At 40.3% G+C, this 24,764-nt stretch overlaps 1 protein-coding gene and 1 pseudogene across 3 annotated transcripts in view; one reads left to right on the plus strand and one right to left on the minus strand.

Annotated features, from left to right (window-relative positions):
* Positions 1-416: 416 nt before the first annotated feature.
* LOC109461198 (60 kDa heat shock protein, mitochondrial) lies at positions 417-2,134 on the plus strand (annotated as a pseudogene).
* Positions 2,135-4,564: 2,430 nt separating this feature from the next.
* USP18 (ubiquitin specific peptidase 18) overlaps positions 4,565-24,764 on the minus strand; it is a 55,360-nt gene continuing 35,160 nt past the window's right edge. For all 3 annotated transcript variants that reach the window (XM_019757220.2, XM_019757219.2, XM_074325090.1), the window contains 7 exons: positions 13,148-13,227; positions 12,706-12,855; positions 12,238-12,333; positions 11,596-11,763; positions 8,049-8,180; positions 7,430-7,479; positions 4,565-5,242 (listed from right to left, as the gene is read on the minus strand). In XM_019757220.2, the coding sequence (XP_019612779.1) occupies positions 5,197-5,242; positions 7,430-7,479; positions 8,049-8,180; positions 11,596-11,763; positions 12,238-12,333; positions 12,706-12,855; positions 13,148-13,227 (722 nt within the window). In that variant the 3' untranslated portion in view covers positions 4,565-5,196. The remainder of the gene's footprint in view (positions 5,243-7,429; positions 7,480-8,048; positions 8,181-11,595; positions 11,764-12,237; positions 12,334-12,705; positions 12,856-13,147; positions 13,228-24,764) is intronic.

Here is a 24,764-nt window from a genome sequence, read left to right on the forward strand (position 1 = left end):
GTAAAGATCAAATTTAATCATCACATATTTTTATCTATCAAACTTACCAAAGTTAAAACTTGGAATGTAATTGGTGCTAACTGAAGCCAATTTAGCAGTACCTACCACAATTTTCAGACACCCAATAATTTTGTTTCCTAGTACCTAGAGAAATATTTGCTCATGCACAAAATTATGTCTAGCGGTGTTCATTCATTCTGCATTTTTAAAATAGTAAAAAAATGAAATGCGCTAAATATTTATCAATATCAGAATATAAAAAAATAGTCTATCTATGGAATTAAATGCCACAATTTAAAAGAATACTATTCACCTGGGGGTCACGAGTTCATTGATGTATGTGCCCTGCGCTCTGTCCCTCACTTGCTCGGAATGGCCTGCCTCACCGCCTGCACACCTGTAGCTGACCCACAGAAATGCTTCAATTATACGAAGTCCTTCACCAGATGAGGCCAGTATCCAGGGCACTGGCTCCTCATCTCACGTGGGTTTATGCCAAAGATGTAAAATTTGGTGCAGATGCCCAAGCCTTAATGCTTTAAGGTGTAGACCTTTTAGCTGATGCTGTAGCCATTACTATGGAGCCTAAGGGAAGGACAGTGATTATTGAACAGAGCGGGGAAGTCCCCAAGTACCAAAAGATGATGTGACTGTTGCAAAGTCCATTTACTTAAAAGATAAATATAAAAATATTGGCACTAAACTTGTTCAAGATGTTGCCAAGAATACAACAGAAGAATGGGGCTGGCACCACTACTGCTACAGTGCTGCATGCTCTACTGCCAAGGAAGGCTTCGAGAAGATTAGCAAAGGTGCTAATCCAATGGAGATCAGGAGGGGTGTACGCCAGCTGCTGATGCTATAACTGAACTTGAGAAGCAGTCCACACCTATGACAACTCCTGAAGAAAATGCTCAGGTTGCTATGATCTGCAAATGGAGATAAAGAAATTGTCGACATCATTTGTGATGCAATGAAAAAGGTTGTAAGAAAGGACATCATCACGGTAAAGGATAGAAAAACCCTGTATAATGAATTAGAAATTACTGAGGACATAAAGTTTGATCAAGGTTATATTTATCCATACTTTATTAATACAGCAAAAGGTTGGAAATGTGAATTCCAAGATTCCTGTGTTCTACTGAGTGAAAAGAAAATTTCAAGTGTCCAGTCCATTGTACCTGCCCTGGAAATTTCCCGGGCTCCCGTAAGTCCTCGGTCATAATTGGGGGAGATGTCAAAGGAGAGGGGCTAAGTACACTCGTTTTGAACAGGCTACAAGTTGGTCTTTAGGTTGTAGCAGTCAAAGCTCCAGGTTTTGGTAACAATAGAAAGAACCAGTTTAAAGACATGGCTATTGCTACTGATGGTGCAATGTTTGGAGAAGAACTGATTCTAAATCTTGAGGACATTCAGCCTCATGACTTACAAAAAGTTGAAGTCACTGTGACCAAAGATGATGTCATGCTCTTGAAAGGAAAAGGAGACAAGGCTCAAACTGAAAGACGTATTCAAGAAATCATCGAGCAGTTAGATATCACAACTAGTGAATATGAAAAGGAAAAACTAAATGAACATCTGGCAAAACTATCAGATGAAGTAGCTGTGCTGAAGGTTGGTGGGACAAGCGATGCTGAAGTGAATGAAAAGAAAGAGTAACAATTGCCCTCAATGCCACACGAGCTGCTGTTCAGGAAGGTGTTCTTCTGGGAGGGGGTCGTGCCCTGCTTCGGTGCATTCCAGCCTTGGACTCATTAACTCCAGCTAATGAAAATAAAACATATCGGTATACAAATTATTTCTTAAAACCACTCAAAATTCCTGCAACGACCATTGCTTAAGAATGCAGGTGTTGAGGGATCATTGATAGTTGAGAAAAGCTATGCAAAGTTCCTCAGAAGTTGGTTATAATGATGTGTTTGGTGAATATAGTGGGAAAAGGAACCATTGAACCAACTAACGTTGTAAGAATTGCTTTATTGGACACTGCTGGAGTGGCCTGTTAACTGCAGCAGAAGTTGTAGTCACAGAAATTCCTAAAGAGAAAGACCCTGGAGTTGGTGGAATGGATGGAATGGGAGGTGGTATGCATGGGCAGCGGCATGTATGGGAAGCGGCGTGTTCTAATTCCTAGAGCAGTGCTTTACCATTACTAATGGGAACTGTGAGAGGGAGTTCAAGGCAGTGCGCCTCACCTATAACTTCAGAGAAGTCAGCTGAAGGAAATGACTAGAGAAAAGGCTGACGTTTAAGAAAATCACTATGACCATCAGTTACTGGTTTCAGTTGACAACATACAATGGTTTACTACTGTCCATGCCTATAGATAATTTATTTTGTATTTTTGAATAAAGACATTTGTACATTCCTGATAACCAAGTGCAAGAGCCATGTACCAATGTACTGTTTTCAACTTAAGTCACTGAGTCATTTTTACTATTTCACTATTCTGTTAAAACAGGATTTCAGTACTTGCTATCACCCGATGAGAAGTTAAGAAGCAGCCTATATGTGGAGAGTAAGAACTGTGTACAAAGTAGTAATATCCAATTATATGACAACCTTTGTGTCACAAAAATTTGTTTAAAGTTTAAAAAATGTGTTAAATAAATGAATACTATCTACCTATACACAAACTTGGAAATTATTCTAAGACATTTTAAAATGAAAAACACAATGAGCAGAATTGGTACAGTATAATTTATGATGTTAGGAAAGAGTAAAGATAAGAAATATATAAAATGGGGTCACTTTAACCGAGCTGCTAAAATTGTTAACATTTTGAAGTTTGAGGCATGAGGAAAGACTCCATCCTTGTTCTCACTAGCCTAGGAACTTAAATTTTTGAACTCTCTAGTCCTGCATCAATGCCTGGATATATACATCTGGACCGCCAGGTAACACTCAAATTACCCCTAGAGGATTGACACATACATCCACCTGACATCCATTATCCAGACTGCTGGATATGACCAGACCTCCTGGCGTCCATCTTCTGGACCACCTGGCATTCATCATCCTGACTGATAAACGTCCTGGACCTACCCTAGGGCTAAGAATGCAGGACTGATAATTCTCAGGAATGCACATTTTACTATTAGAACTTTTAACTTTTCTCTCTTCTTTGGACACTTCTGGGTTTTTGCCTAGCTGTTTCCAGTTTGTAAACTCTAAAATCTTTGAAAACGAGTAAGTCTCAATGATTTATTTCTGGCAAAGTTTCCAGACTCCTTCTGAGTTCTTTGACAGATGCAAAAATTATTTATATCTGTGATAGATGTGCATGCAAATGCACACAAAAAGGCCTAGAGGGATGCACATCTTTTACTGCATTGAATAGTGTCCCCCCAAAATTCACGTCTACCTGGAACTTCAGAATGTGACATTATTTGGAGTCTTTGCAGATGTGATTAGCCAAGTGAAAATAGGTCATATTGGATTAGGACGGGCCCTAAATCCAATGACTGGTGGTGTCCTTATACAAAGGCCATGTGAAGACACATAGGGAAGAAGGTCACATGAAGATGGAAGCCCAGGCTGGAGTGACACAGCTCCATGCCAAGGAATGACAAGGATTGCTGGCAACCACCAGAAACTAGGAAAGAGGCATGGGACATATTCTCCGCAGATTCCAGAAAGAACCAACACTGCTGACACCTCGATTTCAGACTTTCCACCTCCTGAATTGTGAGAAAATACATCGCTGTTGTTTTAGGTCGCTCATTTTGTGATAATTTGTTAAAACAGCTGTAGAAAACTAATACACACCTGTTTAACAATGGTTAGCTCTAAGGAAGACAGTCTATATACTTCTAAATTGTTTGACTATTTTACAGTAAGAATTTATTCTTTCTTGGCTAATTTTTTGCCAAATAAATTGATAAAGAAATTACCCACATTTTATTTTGGAAGTTTTGGCTCTTATCAAGTATGAAATCTTGAGCAAGTCATTAAATATATGCAGGTTTCAATCGCTTCGTCTGGAAAATGGGGATCTGAACACCTACCCTGCTCACTTCCCAGGTTGGTACTGGGAGTCTCCCTGGGCCCTCTTCTTTCACTGTCCACATCTGTTCTACCTCCAAAATGGCTCTAGTGACTGTGAACGCCTTTCTATTCACCCTACCATGTCTCCAATCCATGTCCCCAGCCGCCAGCAGATTCATTTTACCAAAGTACCACTACATGTTCCTTTCCTTTTTGAAGCCCTTCAACAGCTCCTCATCCATCACCTGTTAAATTAGATCCAAACTCTAGCTTAGTTCAAGACTCTCTACATTCAGAGCCCAAACTACCTGCCATCACTGTCACTCAGCACTTTCTTCCTAAGTAGAGAGAAGCCAGGTTTGTAGGCAATCTTCGAACCTTGAGCCTTGCCCTTTTCAACCATGTCACTGAATGTGCTTTTCCCTGTAAGTGGATTGTCTTCCACCCTAAGCCCCTTTCCAGTCTGAAGGCTGCTCCCATGGCCACACAATGGAAGTACTTTCACTTTCCTTTGAATTCTGTAACACAAACCCTCTGTATCTTATGTATTTTAATTACTCATTAAACTGCAAACACCTTTTGAGAGAAATAATTTTATTCATCATTGTGCCTAGCACATTATCTTATGGCGAGTAGGTGATCAATACATATTCGTCAAATAAATGAATAACAATGATAAAACACTTGAGTTTTATGGAATTAATATGGGTTCTAAAAATAAAATAATTATAGACAGAAATGATATTCAGCCAGTACATACCAGTATGGTCATACTAGTTGTAAAATATTGAAGTACTTCCTTCCCTACCACTGCCCCTTGCCACCCGAATGCTTCCCGCTACCATTGCTGGCAAGCTCTCTCCTCCTCTGAAAACATCTGGATTCCCACAATCTCGCAACTAAAGGGTCAATGGCTTGTACAGCAAGGAGCACTCAGGACCCTGCTCCAACCATCTGGCTGGGGTCCACTGGTGGAAGTGTCCATTCTGATTGATCAAGACCTATGCAGTATCTCACTGTTCAGTATTTTGATAATCACCCCTGATTATAAATAAAGTTAAATTATACAATTTGAAAATAGTACTTCTCTTAATTGCAAAATCTCTTAAAGAGCAGATTCAGGAATAGAAAAAGAAAATGATACTTTGTCATTTTTGGGGTATATCCATTAGGATATGGGATATATACCCCAGATTTGGGGTATATCCATTAGGACTCAGTCTTCATGTACACCAGAAGATATGCAGTTTCCCGCCTAGAAAGAAAAAAATGCAACATGACAGCATATAGGAAACATTCATAGCTAATTGACACATTATTAATTCATGATAGGACAAACATCAGCAAACTTTCCAAATTGCTGGCTCAAGTGTTCATCTACCCATCACCTCCGAGGAGAACAAGACAGGTAACCTGGAAAAGTAATCGCTAAGCTGCTGTTAGTTAACATCTAAATCAGAGGCCGACAAACTACAAACCTATGAGCCAAATCCAACCCTGCTTTTGCAAACACATTTAACTGGAGCACAGCCACACTCATTCACTCATGTGTGAGTGGCTGCTTTTGGCTACAAGGGCACAGTTGCAGCACAGACTGTGTCCCAAAGCCCAATGTATCTGTTCCCTGGCCCTTTACAGAAAACGTTTGCCAGCCACGACCTAAATAATGGGGGAAATCACTGACAACCAGAAAGTGACAAAGGGAGATGCTTAGAAGAAAGAGAAAAAGTAGGTTAGAGGAAAATTTCAAACACAAATTTTACCTAATTCATTATTTTTTCAAATTATCAGGCCTGCTTCTGCAGCTGAAATCATCTCAAATATCACTGTGATATACAATGTCACCCCTAACCCAGAAACTCAGCTGGGACAACTGTCATGCAGGGACTCAGGCAGGGTCTCTGGTCCCGCTCCCCACATAAGAACGCAGGACATGGTGAGGCCAAAAAGGAACACCCACAGAGCCGTAGATAAGGGAGTCATACCACTATGTTCTCGCTGGCGGCTGGGATGGAGATACAGGAAGCAGGAGCCACACAATGTGCAATCTGCCGTCCACTTCTCTGCCAATCAACCAATCCCACTTGCTAGCTGCAATCCGCTCTTGCTAGCTCAGCCACCATCTTCTTGCTAGCACCCCATTTACTGCTAGCGTAGTCACGGCAGTTATATTAGTGGCTAATGGCTCACTGGTTACAGCTGATGGCCAACTAACCACAGCTGATGGCCATCCAATCACAGTTGATGGCCATTTACTACCTGAGCCAGCACTTTTCCACGTGAGGCCGAGAGCCTGGAAACTGCACTCCTGGCTCTGTCCCTACAACAACTTACAAAATCTGTGATTTAACTTCACCCAGCCTTTTTCTTTCCAGCTTTCCCTCTGTACTGATTTTTAAAAATACAGTTATTGATATTTACTGATAAATTTATTGATATTTATTTATAAATACAAGCCACTTGTGGGGGCAGAGCCCCAGAAAGTAGTTTCCAGGCTCTCGGCCTCACATAGACAGGTGCTGGCTCAGGTAGTAAATGGCCATCAACTGTGATTGCATGGCCATCAGCTGTGGCTAGTTGGCCATCAGCTGTAACCAGTGAGCCTTGGCCACTAATATAACTGCTGTGGCTACGCTAGCAGAGAGAGAGGAAAGAGAGGAAGAATGGGGGCTAGCAAGAAGATGGCGGCTGGGCTGGCAAGTGTGGATGGCGGTTTGCAGACAGTGTGGATCCAGCCTCCAGTGAGAGTATAGTGCCGCCAGCGGGAATATAGCGGTATGACTCCCCTACCTATGGCTCCGTGGGTGTTCCTTTTTGGCCTCACCATATCCTGCGTTCTTGTATGGGGAGCGGGAGCAGAGACCCCGCCGGACGCCCCGCACGACAAATGGTGCAGCGAGCAGGGTCCCCCGCACGACACCACTCTACCAGACAAAGAAAGAGGAAAAGAGTGATTCTTGACCCAAAAGACTTCATGGTCTAACATGAAAGTTATATAAGCAAACAATTACAAAACAGTGTGATCCTTTCTATAAAAAAGGTATGCTCAAAATGCAGTGAAAGCACATGAGAAGCCACTACAGGTGCACCTGGGTGCATCAGTGAAGCTTTACAGAGCAGGAAAAGGCCCTGAGCAGAGATACTGGCGTATGATGGGACTTCGCCTTGACTATAAGAGAGGGTAACACCAGCCAGGAGCTGCATGTGCAAAGCCTCAGAGAGGACCTAATGTTTGGGGAGCTACTTACACTCAGTACTTTTGGAGTATAAATTGTGAGAAAATCATGGTGCAGTGGGATGGGTACTAAAAGATGAGGATGAACAGTGAGTCACAGGGGAGCTATGCAAATATTAGTGGCAGCTGAATCCATGAAAGTTTCATACAGCAATAAAACCCCTGTGCCAGCTGACAGGGTTTCTGTCACTCAAACACTTCTCTTACCAGCGGCTGTTATGATTTCCATAGGTACACCGGATGTCTTCCCAGGATACCTAGAAGTACATAAACATAAAGTGAAGCATCCAGCTGACCTTCGTTAAGCATCCAGAGAGAATCCAGGCTGCTAATTTGCCCTCCCTCACTCCACAGAAAAACCCACCCCTAGGAATCCTCAAGACCTGCAGCATTTAGTGACAGATGCCATGTACATGAAATCTTATTCAGTACCCTTGTCCCTCTGTTTAAACTTGGCTATGCTCAGCCCAGAGTTCTAACTTACGTATTTCTAACTCTTCTTCCTTTTCCATAAGTTTCCCATAAAGCATTGCTTCTGGGTCTTTTGGCTAAGATCAAGTACAGTTTCCCATAAAGCATGAAGCTGCAGGACACTGAGCCTAGAACACCAAAAACCTAGACACTGAGCTATGTGGTATTATAGAACTGTAAACCAGATGGGGACTTCATACAGAAAACAGCTTTAAACCTCATAAAAGTCCCACCCACCCACAGAGAACAGGACCATAATGTGGCTTAACCTTGAGGACCCATCCGGGCCTGGGCTCAGAATATATTAAAGGCAGCTAATCCAGGGCAAGAGGCAATTTTGGATGATGTTCCTCACCCAACAAACACTGGAGTCATTGAAGCAGAACCACTTTCCATCCACAGAATTCCGAACGTAGGCACAGTAATGGCCGAAGTCAGCCAGCCCCAGGTGGGCAATCACGGCAAAGAGTTCATACTGTCCCCCGAGCTGGAAGAACACAAGGCATAGCATGATTTGCCCATCATCCCTCCTTTCCTAAGCCTACTTTAGAAAAAGGAAACATCTCACCACCTTTATTCAGTGCCTACTCCATGCCAGGCACTGGTGCTTCGACAGGACCAGCAAACAGTCCCTGACTTCAAGAATTTCAAAGCAAGGTAAGCCATAATTAGAATGCCATGTTTTATTCCAGGTGAATTTACAGGTAAATTTGGGAAGACCTAACTTTTGCCCCCAAAAAGGAGAGGAGCAACCAGCTGAGGAATGGCTGAGGAGCCAGGAACGCTCCCCAGAGAAGACATGCTTGAATTGCTCCTGCAGAATGAACAAGATTGGCAGACAAGCTGTGGAAAAGGTGTATCCTTGAATGTGGATCCCGAAACTGCAAAGGCTCGGCAGCATAACAGAGCAGAGCACACGGAGGAAATGAAGTCAGGGAGCGTGCTGTGAAGTCATTAGCGATCAGGCTCCGAGGCCAAGTCAGGAATTAGAACTTTGTCTCATGAGTAGTGCGGAGCCCTCAGAAAGTTTTCAGCAGAGGAACATCATCAGATTTGTGTTTGAGAAACACACTGAAATAATGTGGCTTGAAAACTGGATGGAGAGTTCAATTGAGACAGAAGCCAGTGTGATAAATTAGGTACCACAATAGTGCAAGGAAGAAGTGGTGGTAACTTGAATAATTACTATCAGTAGTAATCAATAAAACGATAATTATCATTATTAACATAATTATTAGTTAACTTTTAGCATTCACTATGCATTTGGCCAAGACTTTATGTGCATTGTGTCATTTAAGATTCACACAAACCTGGAAGCTGGGTGCAAGTATAAATCCTACTTTACAGAGATTGAATCTGAGCTCAGGGAGGTAAAGTAATCTACCCATGGGTCAGGGCTTATAAATGGGTCAGCCTGTCTGCCTTCAAAGCTCAAGCTCTTAACCCCTCTACTGTACTGAGGAAGCGAGGGTGAATGTAAGGTGAGGGGACAGATTTGTGCAAAATTAGGGAGAAATAATGAAAGGTACACACGTTGTAACTGACTGGAGGCAGAGGTGGGAGAGTAAGTAGAGGGCACTGTAAGGGTGAATCCCAGGTTTCTGGGTTGGAGATTTAGGGAGATGTCGGCACTAAAAAGTTAATACTGAGCGGAGCTGCTGGGAATGAAGATAATGAATTTGGGACTGTGACAATATTCACTATGAGATGAGTATACTTGTTTGGAGGTCAAGGGAAAAGACCTGGACAGGAGATACGTATTTGCAAGTCTTTAGTTTGAGGTGATCATTGAAACCACGAGTATTAATAAGACGACATATGAAAAAAGGGGAGAAGAAAGAATGGTATTAAAACTATATACCAACAAAAGATAGGCAGGAAAGGATCCAGCAAAAGAGAAACCGAGGGTAGACCAATTTTGAAGTAGAGTAGAATCAGTAACACAGACTAGCACAGAAAGATCAAGTAAGAGAGAAAGCCCAGAAAGTATCCATTAGATTTGGCAGTAAGTTATTCTACTCCCTAAAATCTTAGAAAGTGAAGATAAGAAATCATTCTCTGTGAAAAAAAGAATAGTGAAGGGAGAGACAGAGCTTTGACTAACTGTGAGCAGGATCTCCACATTAGTCAGGAATATACTATTTTCCCAACACCGTGAAATAATGTTCCTAACCTGAGACTTTGAGACAGGACCAAGGAGAAAGGACCGGGGTGAGGGCAGTGCAAATGAAGCTAGGTCACCCAAAAGGGAGAGCTCACGGCATTTTCTATTTTCATTTGTGGACTTAACGCTGGATTTTAAAAATACAGTGCAACACCCAGATCTAATTATCTAATTTAGAAGAAATACAAGGGCTTAGAAGAACAACATGTTAAGTAACACCAACCAGCCACTTCTAAATATATGAGTATGTAAAAAAAATACCTTCAACCAAATGAATTGCAATGAAAAGAAAAAGAGAAGAAACATAAAAGACACTTAACCTAAGTGATGAAAGGGAGGGAGGGAGGGAGGGAGGGAGGGAGGGAGGGAGGGAACCAACTTAAGCAAATGCAAGTGTAGACCTTGTTTGGATTAGATTCAAGCCAAAGAAATTATAGGACAGTCAGGGGACTCTGAATATTGACTGGATATTAGATGACACTAAAGAAATACGAGACAGAATTGATTACATTTAGAAAAAGTGCTTTTTCTTTAGAGTGACGTAATGAAATGGTTTGATGTCTGGGATTTGCTCCCAAATAATTCAGTAGAGGGTCAAGGAAAGAAGAGAAGGTGCTGTAGATAAAGCAAGACTGGCCGGGAGTTTCGATAATGGTTTACGCTCCTTGATGGATGTGGGGATTTATTGCATAATCCCTCACTACTTTGGTATATATTCAAAGTTTTCCATAACAAAGTCATTTTTAAGTGGAAAAAAATTAAGATATACTTCATCAGGTAGACTGTGCAAGTAGAAATAAGGAAAACCAGGAGAGAAAAATGACACTCTTATGAGTGTATATGCCCTGAACTGGTAAAGAAACTATATTATAATAGGAGCTATTCTAACATATTATCAGGCCTCAATATTTAAAATACTAGAGCATGAATAGTAAATAGACCAATGAAACAAAACAGTTCAAAAATGCATATATATATATATATATATATATATATATATATATATATATATATATTGCTAAATGTAGAATTTCTAGTACATGGAGAAAAAATATTTATGTCACTTTTCCTCAGAAACTTCCAATAAGTTATTAACTCAGGACAACTGAATGCAACTTGACTTTGATTAAATTTGGCCCAATGAACTGGTTACTTCCTTATTATCCTCAAAGTGGGCATAAGCTGTTTTAAGAAGGTTTGGTTGATATTATATTTAGAACCCAAGCTGTTGTGTTTATCTATGTACAAGTAAGTATCACACATCTCATTTAAAAGGAAGGTCCTGAATTATGGGTTCCTTCACCCAGTCAGTGCTGTGAGGCATATGAGTACAGACCCAATATTTAGAAATAGTCTTTTGAATCTTAAAAGGGAAGAAAAGCAGCTACAAAGAGCAAATGGTGGTGTAGGTAACAACTCATCATTGTTATTCGGGAACACACAGGTTTCCATCATTAAAACACTGTTTTTAAAAAAATGAATGTTTCTTGAATACATGAAAATGTTTCTATGAACCACACCCAGCTGCTGGTGAGTTTTCCTCCCTTTGCATATCCTAAGTATAGCCAGCAGAGGACATACTTTATGAGATGAGAGAACGATACAAACAAGGCATCCCAAACATGCCATCTCTGATGACTGGGTGACTTCAAGTAGCTTAGGGGGAAAGGGAGGCAAAACTCAAAAGGACGTGGTGTCCGATGAGGTGAGGAGGGACTGAAGGTGAGGCGTGTCTCACCTGGTCCTCAGCATTGCAGAGGTTGTTCTCAGTCAGAAGGACCTGATTTAAATCCAAGCTCTGGGGGAAATACAGTGGGTGGCAGATTTTTTCTGTCCGTGAATTCCTCATGGAGAACCGCATTAGGTGGATTGTCAAGGTCTGGGGCAAATCGGTCAGCTTCAAGACCTACAAAAGCAAAATCACTGTGGAGATGAAGTCCTAAGGCACTTCAAATGGGCAGATTCAGAGCAATACCAGGGCCAGCAATATGTGTTTCTTCCCACAAAGGGAACAGAATGATGCAACACACAGTGGACAGCCCCCATCTGCTGCATCAACTGAGCCCTCCTATCCAAGGCCTGAGCAGCCCTGGTCCTACACGGGCCCTGGATGCCAGGTGAGCAATGGAATCTGCTCTAAGGAGCTGGTGTAGCCCTGAGGGGAAAAACTCTGGCCCCTGATCTTGGACCTTCTCTTCTTACCTTTAAAAGGCTCTGCCCTTCTCTTGATGTGATCTGAGGAGTCCCAGGATCCCATCAGATCAGGATCTAGCCTGACCAGGATCCCTCCATCAACAGTCATGAGCTGCCCTGGGGGCTCTGGGAAGAGTCCACCAGGAAACTCACAAGGGGCAAGAATCTGGTTTTGGGGACTGTGTACCTGTTTCCCACAGGTCTTCTTGCCACAGTTCTCACAGAAGCACTTGCTCTTGCCTGACAACTCCCTGGGCTGGAAGAAACAGTGCAGGGCGTCCTCCTGTGCAGGAGAACAAGGAAGAAGCAGGGTTGGCACTTCCCACCTAGAGTATAGCCCATCACCCTGTAGACAGGGATTGCAGCTTCTCTTCTGCTTCTCTCTATGTCCCCCTGAATGTCTTGCCCAGAGTGGTGCACAGGGCAGGATCTCAAAAAGTGCCTGCTGATTGGAGAAAAAAACAGGAGGGGGCACCTGAAAGAGGAAATAGGAGGAAAAACATTTGTTTGCCAAAACATAGGAGAACTTAGCCAGAGCCACGTAAAGGAGATAGAAATAATATTTTAAAAGCCCAGGGTGGACTAAAGAAGCAAGGGGGCACTGGAGGTACTGGGTTGTGTAGGAATAGCAAATTCACCAAAAGGAATCCCTCACCAGTGTTTTTAGGGGCTTTGAGTCCATATCAAAAAGAGGAAGAGAGAGGGTCAGCATGCTACTATTGTTTCTGCTACTTTCCGTGGTGCATTCAAGGCAAATCAAGGACTCCTTCATCTGGATAACGTACAGGGCCTGCAGCCTCTCCACCTGCAAGAGGAAGAGCGGGGAGAGGTAAAAAGGGTGCCAAGCCACAAACAGATCAGGTCAGGACAATTTCCAGAAATTGGAGCCACTGGACAGAATCTCCAGAAATGGCAGCACTAAAGTTCTTTGCTCTACTCAACAAGGTGCAAAATAACAATGATAGTATGAAACAGTATGAGAAGCAGTTTATGTGATTTTCTCTTTTCCTCTTCTCTACATACTACATTAACAATCGCTGAATGAGTTCCATGAGCAGCATCTTAAACTTCTGAGTTCTCTAGTGCTTGAATCTTACCAAGTCCACATCAGTGATTTGGTCCTTAATTAGGTTCCAGACTGTAAGGTAGAGCTGAGCAGCATCATGCTGGATAAACACTGGCCAAAGAGAAAAGTAACAGCCCAATTAGTGAGGTCACCAGGGACACTTGTCATGCCCTGGTGCCCTAGTTACCTACATGCACATGAACACTCACCACTTTGCATTTTCCTAGCCTTCGTCTCATTTCCAGGCTGTTTCCACTAGATGCTGGGTGTCAGAAGTGGAAAATAAGCTTGGTATTGACTTTTGTGTGCTCCTCTTAAAACTTCAAATCCAGTCCCATTGCATCTCACAAGTTTTCTGTCCTCTGACTTGCCACCCACCCTACTGGCCTCCATTGGGAGACATAGTTAGACAAAACCAACAGTCAATAGGGGATTCCCTTCCATGTCTATGCCAAGACAACACTCTAATGAACTCCTATGGCCACTCATTTCTCTGTTCCTTTATGTATTTTCTTTATTCACTCCCCTAAAATTTGAGCAGTTTCCCAACACTCACATCTGACTCAGGTCTTCCCCAAAGGGGTCTACGAGAACAAGAGGGAAAGGACCATCGCAGTAATAGATGATGCTAACTGAGAGGCAAGAATTAAGCCGTGAATTCCACATATGTTATATAAGTAGATGTATGGCTAAAACGGTGTGTACAGACACCGGAAAGAAACCTAGAAGACAAAGAAAATGAAAACACACTGAGGACTATTTTACAAAAGGACAGATGTCTGCCTATATGCAAAGACATTGCAAAAAAGGCTGGTTATTGTAAATGTACTAAATATTCATATCTGCTATCTCAATATCACTTTATTCCCTTCATGATACTTAGCATCTTTGTACTTAGTGTTTTGGGGTTTTATTTTGTTTTATTTTTGTTTTGGCCTGTCTCCCCTCTGAACTGTAAGCTCCACAGAGGCAAAGCTTCTTATTACTCTTATTCCCTCATCTACAGCACCAGCACAATACCTGGCATATAACAGGTGAATATTTTATGTTAGTTAAATGGATTAAATATTCTAAGATAATAATCCCAAAACATACAGACAAACAGCAGTGTTAAACTGATGTTGTCTCCAGGGAATTGTTTAAAGATGGCTGCCTGCTACAGAGCCAACACTGGACATAAAGGAAGTTGGATCACCTTGCCATGTAGAGGTATTTTGCCTAATCTGACCATACCAGAACCAAAGTCCCAATTCATCTAAGGAATACAGAGATATTTGCCCAGCCCATAGTTGACTTAATACCTGCTATGTGCAAAGCCTTGCACATGCCAGAGAAAGCTCCTGTCCCAAAGAAACCTACATTCTAGTGGAGGACAAGTATCCATGTAATCATAATTCAAAGAAGAATAAGGAAATTTCATACAGGTGTACAAACTGCTATGGAAAGTTAAAGGAAAGTGAGAATACAACTAGAATGATAGGTTGAAGGTCTCCATTAATCTATTCCTCCATAAAAGCAATAGATATACTGGCAAAATTTGTCAAAATAAATTTTTTCAGAACTCTGGAAATTAACCAAAAGTTGACAAAAATCTTAGGAATGTTTATTCAAGAAAAACTGTAGAATCTAAGTAAGAAGAGCAGGATTTAAGGCTATTTCAACTTGGCCTATTCCCATTTCCTTCTACACAGCTCTGCAGTAGCCTTCACAACCAGAAACCTTGCAACCATAGAAGCTATGAGAACCAGAAGCCTTGCCAGAGGAGTGGACTAGGCCTGGGGATGTTCAGAAAGTCCCATCAGGAGGGCGTTTTCATTGTTTGATCTGTCTTGCAGCTCTGTGCAAAAGCCCCATTTGAAGGACATCATTATTTGACCTGACTCAGAGCTCAAAGCCCTCTCCCCAGGGCATTTGTGGAAAACAATCAGTGACAGTTAATATTGCAGTTACCTAAGGCTGCACTACCAGCTGAGGCAAAAAAGAGCCAGGCCAAAAACTTAAAACAAAGATCTGGGGAATGAGTTGTCCGAAGGGGACTTTTAAAAGCTGCAACATATTCCTGATGATCTAGAAGACCATTTGCATGTCCAGGTAAGACCTGATTGGTCCCCAGTCTCTTAGATCTGGCTGACTTTGAGGCCCTGTGCAAGCAAGAAATGAAGGTTAAAAGTGTCATAAACTGCCTGATCTTTCAAGGTGTGTCCCAGTAAGTACAGAGCCACTCAGCAAAGACTGGAAAACATATTGGTTCAAAGCATTTAAAGAAATCTCTGACCAGTCATTAGCTGACATGAAGTTAACCAAACAAACTTCAGTGGCCACACACTACGGGAAATATAGACTTTACAGAATTAATCCAAAGACCAACAACAAAACCAACAGCAGCAACAACAAACCCTACTGTGGGGTTTTCTGATTTTCACTGTTGTCACATTGTTTTATCTAAAATATTTAGTTTTTTACAAAAAAATTACCAGACACACAATGAAACACAGAAGTATGGTCCACAAACAGGAAAAAAGCAATTAGTAGAAATTGTCACACAGAGCCCCACATGTTAGCATTAGTAGACAAAGAGTTCAGATTATTTAATATAATATCTTCAGAGAACTAAAGAAAACCATGTTAAAAATAACTAAAGTATGAAAATAATGTCTCACTAAATAAAGAATATCAATAAAGAGAAAATTATTTAGAAGGACCAAATAGAAATTCTTGAGTTGAGTGCAATGACAGAAATGAAGAAGTCAGCAGCAGATTTAAGCAGAAGAAAGAATCATCAAATTTGATAATAGGTCAATTGAGATTATACAGTCTGGAAATGAAAGGAAAAATGAATAGAGTATCCAATGGGTTCAGTAATAAATTTTACCAAACATTTATGTAAGACATATACCAATTCTCAGAAATATCTTCACAAGATAGAAGCAGAGGGAATACTTCTTAACTCATTCCATAAGGCCAGCATTACCCTAATACCAAAATCAGACAAAGACATTACAAGAAAACTATAGATTGATATTTCTCGTAAACAACATAGATTCAAAATCCACAAGAAAATATTAGCAAATAGAATCCAACAAAATATAAAAGTATACACCACAACCAAGTGAGATTTATCCCAGGTATGCAAGGTTATTTCAACATTTGAAAATAAATTAATATAATCTATCTCATCAACAGGCTAAAAAGAAAATTCACATGATCATTTTAATAGATACAGAAAAAGCATTTGACAAAACTCAACACTCATTTTTGATAATAACTTTCAGTCAAGGAACTGAGAGGAACTTCTGAAGTTTGATAAGGAACATTTTCAAAGAAACCTACAGCTAATCACACTTAATGGTGAGAAATTAGAAGCTTTCCCAATAAGATCAGGAAAAAGGCAAGAAAGTCCCTCTCAACACTCCTTTCCAACATCGTATTAGAAGTCCTGGCTAATGCATTATGACAAGAAGAGGAAATAAAATCATCCTGATTGGAAAAGAAGAACTAAGAGTGTCCTTGTTTGCAGACGACATGATCATTCATGTAGAGAATCCAAAAGAGTCAACAAAAAGCTCTTGGAACTAATAGGCGATTATAACAAGGTTGCAGAATAAAAGGTAAATATATAAAAGTCAGTCACTTTCCTATATATCAGCAATGAACAAGTAATATTTTAAATAAAAAACACAACACCATTTACATTAGAACTCAGGAAAATGAAATACTTAAGTATAGATCTAACCAAATATGTACAAGATCTATATGAGGAAAGCCACAAATTCTGATGAAGGAAATCAGAATAACTATATAAATGGAGAGATCTCCCATGTTCATGGATAGAAAGACTCAGTATTTTCAAGATGTCAGCTCTTCCCAACTTGATCCATAGACTCAATGCAATTCCAATCAAGATCACACCAAGTTCTTTTGTGGATATTGACAAATTGATTCTAAAGTTTATTTAGAGAAGCAAAAGACCCAGAATAGCCAAAACAATATTGAAAGAAAAGCACAAAGTCAGAGGACTAATTTCAAATTTATTATAAAGCTTCAGTAATCAAGACAATGTGGTATTGCAGAACAGAAAAACAGACCAATGGAACAGAACAGAGAGCCCAGAAATACACCAAAATAAACATAAAAAGCAAAAGCAATACTATGGAGCAAAGACAGTCTTCACCAAACTGTGTTGGAACACCTAAACATCCACATGCAAAAAATAAATAGAGTTCCGGAAAAATGGCGGAGTGAGGTGAGCCTCTGTAAAGCTCCCCTGGAATCTACAAAGAATCGAACAACAAAAACTCCACAAAGGACTCCCTGCACAGCAGACAGGCAAGACGAAGAGGCCCACTACCGACTGAAATCACCCACAGGTGGGAGATTCGCGCGAGTGGAGGGAGGAGGAAAGGGAGAAGTGCGGAGAGGGAGCCGCGTGAGCACAGGACGCAGACCCAGCTCAGTGCACCGAGCTCGCTGCTTCCCGGAGCTACCGCACCTGCGGGAGAGGGAAGAACTCGGACTGCTAGGGCTCCGCTTGTGGCCCACGGGGCTGAGGGGACAGCATATAACACGGCTGAACCCAACGCTCACGGCAGAGACCTCGGAGAAAAGACTGAGGGAAAAAGGCTGAAAACGGTAGTTTAAGCCGCACTGCCGAGCAGAGAACGGAGCCTTAGGCACTGAGACTAGCCGCCCCCTCCCTCCCCTCCCAGAGCTCGCCCCGCCCCCACCTGCCCGGTGCTAGAAGCGAAACAGTAGCAGTGTCAGATCAAAACAACAGAAAATTTGCTATTTTGAGAACTGTGTACCGCAGACACAAATTCACAGCCCAACTAGTTCCGGCAAAGGGGAGAGACCTGTGGAAGCAGGATCGGCTGTGCTGGTGGTCGCCGCCATTGCTCTGGGCCACCTCTCACAACTCACCCCGCCCCTGACCCCACCTATCTGGGCGGATCCCTGCAGGAGTAAACAGAACTGCTGAAACACACGGGCTCTAAATCTTGTGCAGGAAGAGCTTTGGAACTTCAGAAGCTCTCCACATACCCACACGGACACTGCGCCCTGTGACCTAGACAAACTATTAACAGATGAGAAGCCCGTCTCCCAGGGAATCCCCCATTGTGTGAGAAGCTGGAATAGTGCAGAGAAAACATAGCACTACAGTGTGAGGGAGAAAAATAAGTTGCAGTTGGAGAAATAATAAAACATTCTACCAACAAGTACTGGCAAACAAAAGAAAGACCGCTTTCTATCAACCTGTTGCAGAAGTCACTCCTGTAGATGTCTAGGAAGAGAAATAGTAAACCAGTAATCGCCATGAATAACCAAGGCAACAAGATAGCTCAGAAAGAAAGTGAAAAATCTCCAGAGAAGGCACTTAAAGATACAGAAATATGTGACTTAAATGACAGAGAATTCAAGATTGCAGTTCTGAAAAAACTCAATGAGATACAAGAAAACACAGATAGGCAGTTAAATGAACTCAGAAACTCAATCAAAGAACAGTATGAGCATTTTACGAAAGAGATTGAAATCTTAAAAAAGAACCAAATAGAATTTCTGGAGATTAAGAACTCAATAGAAGAAACTAAGAATGAAATAACCAGCTTAGGTAGTAGAGTTGCCCAGATGGAGGAAAGAATCAGTGACATCGAAGATAGAAACCTGGAAATGACACAGATAGAAAAAGAAAGAGACTTGAGACTTAAAAGCAATGAAAGAAGTCTACAAGAACTTTCTGACTCCATCAGAAAGAGCAATATAAGAATAATGGGCATACCAGAAGGAGAAGAAAGAGAGAAGGGAACAGAGAATATATTCAAACAAATTGTCGATGAGAACTTCCCAAATTTGTGGACAGAACTGGACCCTCGAATCCAAGAAGCAAATAGAACACCTAGTTACCTCAATCCCAACAGGCCTTCTCCAAGGCATATTGTATTGAAGCTGTCTAAAATCAACGACAAAGAAAGAATCCTCAAGGCAGCCAGGGAAAAGAAGACGGTAACTTACAAAGGAAAGCCCATTAGATTATCATCAGATTTTTCAGCAGAAACTCTACAAGCCAGGAGGGAGTGGAACCAAATATTCAAACTATTGAAAGAGAGAAATCATGAGCCAAGAATAATATATCCAGCAAAGATATCCTTTAGATATGAAGGAGGAATAAAGACCTTTCCAGACATACAGAAGCTGAGGGAATTTTCTAATACACGACCTGCACTACAAGAAATACTAAAGGAGGCTATTCGACCACCATCAACAGGGACAATTTGTGGCAACCAAAACTCAAAAAGGGGAGAGTAAAGGCCTGAACCGAATATGGGAATGGAGAAAGTAAGCGTGCTGAAGAAAATGGAATACTCTAAATATCAAACTTTCTTTTACATAAACTTAAGGGTAACCACTCAAAATAAATCCAGAATTGAAATATATACTGAAATAAAAGAAGAAACAGAGGGAAACATCATAGAATACCACCACACAGAAATAATAGACAACAACAAAAAGGCAAAGAAACAATGGAGACACAGCCTTACCAGAAAACTAAAGATAGAATGACAGGAAATCCTCACATATCAATAATCACCCTAAATGTAAATGGACTGAACTCACCAATAAAAAGGCACAGAGTAGCAGATTGGATCAAAAAACTAAACCCAACCATATGCTGTCTCCAAGAGACACATCTCAGCTACAAGGACAAGCATAGACTCAAAGTGAAAGGGTGGAAATTGACACTCCAAGCAAATGGTACCCAGAGAAAATCAGGTGTAGCCATAATGATATCAGATGAAACAGACTTCAAGGTGAAAAAGATAACAAGAGACAAAGATGGACATTTCATAATGGTGAAGGGACTGTACAACAAGAAGACATAACAGTCATCAATATTTATGCCCCCAATCAGGGAGCACCGAAATACACCAAGCAACTACTAACAGAACTAAAGGGAGAAATTGACCAAAACACAATTATACTAGCGGACTTAAATACATCATTGACAGCTATGGATAGATCATCCAAACAGAAAAATAAATAATGAAACAGTAGCCCTAAATGACACATTAGATGAAATGGACATAGTTGACATTTATAGAGCACTTCATCCTAAAACATCAGACTATACATTCTTTTCTAGTGTACATGGAACATTCTCAAGGATAGACCATATATTGGGACATAAAATCAGTCTCAACAAATTTAAGAAGATTGAAATCATACCATGCATATTCTCAGATCACAAGGCTTTGAAATTGGATATCAACTGTAAAAAGAAAGCAGAAAAAAACACAAATACATGGAGACTAAACAACATACGTTTAAAGAAGGACTGAGTCAAAGAAGAAATTAGAGGAGACATCAAAAGATACATAGAAACAAATGACAATGAAAATGCATCCTACCAAAATTTTGGGATGCAGCGAAAGCAGTTTTAAGAGGGAAATTTATCTCATTACAGGCCTATCTCAAGAAACAAGAAAACTCCCAAATAAATAACCTCATGTTACACCTTAAAGAACTAGAAAAAGAAGAACAAGTAAAACCCAAGGTCAGCAGAAGAAAGGAAATAATAAAAATTAGAGCAGAACTAAATGAAATAGAGAACAAAAAGACAATAGAAAAAATTAATGTGACAAAGAGCTGGTTCTTTGAAAAGATTAACAAAATTGACAAACCCTTGGCTAGACTTACTAAGATAAAAGAGAGAAGACACTGATTAACAAAATCAGAAACGTAAAAGGGGAAGTTATCACGGACACCACAGAAATACAAAGGATCATCCAAGAATACTATGAAGGACTATATGCCACCAAATTCAACAACCTAGAAGAAATGGACAAGTTCTTAGAAACATATAGCCTTCCAAGGCTGAACCATGAAGAACTGGAAAATCTAAACAGACCGATCACCAGTAACGAAATTGAATCAGTCATCCAAAACCTTCCCAAAAGCAAAAGTCCGGGACCAGATGGCTTCACTAGTGAATTCTACCAAACCTTCAAAGAGGATCTAATACCAATTCTGCACAAACTCTTCCAAAAAATTGAAGAAGAGACAGTACTCCCTAACTCATTTTATGAGGCCAACATTACCCTGATACCAAAACCTGGTAAGGACAGCACAAAACAAGAAAACTACAGACCAATATCTCTAATGAATACCGATGCAAAAATCCTAAATAAAATTCTAGCAAATCGAATACAACAATGCATTAAAAAGATTATTCATCACGACCAAGTGGGGTTCATCCCGGGGCACAAGGATGGTTCAACATCCAAGAATCCATCAATGTGATACATCACATAAACAAAATAAAGGACAAAAATCATATGATTATATCAATTGATGCAGAAAAAGCATTTGACAAGATACAACATCCATTTATGATTAAAACACTTAATAAAATGGGTATAGAAGGAAAATACCTTAACATAATAAAGGCCATATATGACAAGCCCTCTGCTAATCTCATAATTAATGGAGAAAAACTGAAGCCCTTTGCTCTACGTTCAGGAACACGACAGGGATGTCCCCTATCACCTCTGCTTTTCAACATAGTGTTAAAGTCCTTGCCAGAGCAATCAGGCAAGAGAAAGAAATAAAAGGCATCCAAATTGGGAATGAAGAAGTTAAATTATCACTCTTTGCAGATGACATGATGCTATATATAGAAAACCCTAAAGACTCCACCAAAAAGCTATTAGAAACAATCAACGAATACAGTAAAGTTGCCGGCTACAAAATCAACGCACAAAAGTCCATTGCCTTCCTATATACTAACAATGAAATCTCAGAAAAAGAAATTATAAAAAACACAATTCCTTTTGCAATTGCAGCAAAAAGAATAAAATACCTAGGAATAAACTTAACCAAGGATGTGAAAGACCTATATGCTGAAAACTATAAGACATTTTTGAAAGAAATTGAAGAAGACACAAAGAAATGGAAAGACATTCCGTGCTCATGGATTGGAAGAATCAACATAGTTAAAATGGCCATATTACCCAAAGCAATATACAGATTCAATGCAATCCCCATCAAAATCCCAATGGCATATTTTAAAGAAATAGAACAAAAATCATCAGATTTGTTTGGAACCACAAAAGACCCCGAATAGCCAAAGCAATCTTAAGAAAACAGAACTGTAATGGAGGTATCACACTTCCTGACTTTGGCTTGTACTACAGGGCTACAATAATCAAAACAGCATGGTATTGGCAGAAAAACAGACACATAGACCAATGGAATAGAATTGAGAACCCAGAAATAAAACCACATAAATATGGACAGATAATTTTTGACAAAGAAGCTAAAAACATACAATGGAGCAAAGACAGCCTCTTCAATAAATGGTGCTGGGAGAATTGGATAGCCACGTGCAAAAGAATGAAACTGGACTGCTATTTGTCACCATGTACCAAAGTTAATTCAAAATGGATCAAAGACTTAAGCATAAGACCTGACACAATAAACTGCATAGAAGAAAACATAGGTACTAAACTTATGGACCTTGGGTTCAAAGAGCATTTTATGAACTTGACTCCAAAGGCAATGGAAGTAAAAGCTAAAATAAACGAATGGGACTATATGAAACTTAAAAGCTTCTGCACAGCAAAAGAAACCATTGACAAAATAAAGAGGCCACCAACTGAATGGGAGAAGATTTTTGCAAACAGTGCCTCCGATAAGGGGCTAGTATCCAGAATATACAAGGAACTCATGCAACTCAACAACAAAAATCAAACAACCCAATTGAAAAATGGGCAGAGGACTTGAAGAGACATTTCTCCAAAGAGGACATACAAATGGCAAATAGACATATGAAAAAATGCTCAACATCACTAATCATCAGAGAAATGCAAATCAAAACCACAATGAGATATCACCTCACCCCAGTCAGAATGGCTATCATCAACAAGACAAATAGTAACAAATGTTGGAGAGGCTGTGGAGGAACCCTCATACACTGTTGGTGGGAATGCAGACTGGTGCAGCCGTTATGGAAGGCAGTGTGGAGGTTCCTCAAAGAATTACGAATAGAATTGCCGTATGACCCAGCAATCCCTCTCCTGGGTATCTACCCAAAAAATCTGAAAACATTTAGAGATAAAGACACGTGTGCTCCAATGTTCATTGCAGCTTTGTTTACGGTGGCCAAGACATGGAAACAACCAAAATGTCCTTCGATAGATGAATGGATAAAGAAGTTGTGGTATATATACACAATGGAATACTATTCGGCAGTGAGAAAAGATGATATAGGAACATTTGTGACAACATGGATGGATCTTGAGAGAGTAATGCTGAGCGAAATAAGTCAGACAGAAAAAGCAGAGAACCATGTGATTTCACTGATATGTGGTATATAAACCAAAAACAACAAAAGAACAAGACAAACAAATGAGAAACAGAAACTCATAGACACAGACAATAGTTTAGTGGTTACCAGAGGGTAAGGGGGTGGGGGGTGGGAGATGAGGGTAAGGGGGATCGAATATATGGTGATGGAAGGAGAACTGACTCTGGGTGATGAACACACAATGGGATTTATAGATGATGTAATACAGAATTGTACACCTGAAATCTATGTAATTTTACTAACAATTGTCACCCCAATAAATTTAATTTTTAAAAAATAAATAAATAAATAAATAAATAAATAAATAAATAAAAGAATCTAGGCATAGACCTTACATTCTTAAAAAAACTAATTAGGGCCAGCCCGGTGGCTCAGGCGGTTGGAACTCCCTGCTCCTAATGCCAAAGGCTGCCAGTTCGATTCCCACATGGGCCAGTGGGCTCTCAACCACAAGGTTGCAGGTTTGACTCCTCGAGTCCCGCAAGAGATGGCGGGCTGTGCCCCCTGCAACTAACAACAGCAACCGGACCTGGAGCTGAGCTGTGCCCTCCACAACTAAGATTGAAATGACAACAACCTGACTTGGGAAAAGTCCTGGAAGTATACATTGTTCCCCAATAAAGTCCTGTTCCCCTTCCCCAATAAAATCTTTAAAAAAAGAAACTAATTAAAAATAGGTAATAGACCTAAATGTAAAATGCAAAACCACAAAACTCCTAAAAATAATACAGGAGAAAATCTAGATGACCTTGGGTTTGACGAATACTTTTTAGATATAACACTAATGTGCAATAAATGAAAGAAAGAATTGATAAGCCAAAATTCATTGAAATTAAAAATCTCTGCTCTATGAAGGACACCGTCAAGGGCGTGAAAAGACAAGCCACATACTGACAGAAAATATTTACAAAAGACATATTGGATAAATAACCATTATCCAAAATATACCAAAAACTCTTCAAACTTAATAAGAAAACAAACAACTTGATTAAAAAGTGAGTAATAAACCTGAACAGACACATCACCAAAGAAGATATACAGATGGCCAATAGGCATTTGAAAAGATGGTCAACATCATATGTCAACTAGGGAACGGCAAACTAAAACAACAACAAAATACCTCTACACACCTATCAGAAGGGTCAAAATTCAAAACACTGACAACAGCAAATACTGCTGAGAACAGGAGTATGGAGAACAGGAACTTCTCATTCATAGCTGTTAGGAAAACAAAATGGTACAGCTGATTTGGAAGACAATTTGGTGGTTTCTTACAAAACTAAACACATTC

This window comes from Rhinolophus sinicus, linkage group LG02, assembly GCF_036562045.2.
Source record: "Rhinolophus sinicus isolate RSC01 linkage group LG02, ASM3656204v1, whole genome shotgun sequence".
In the NCBI taxonomy this organism is placed as follows: Eukaryota; Metazoa; Chordata; class Mammalia; order Chiroptera; family Rhinolophidae; genus Rhinolophus; species Rhinolophus sinicus.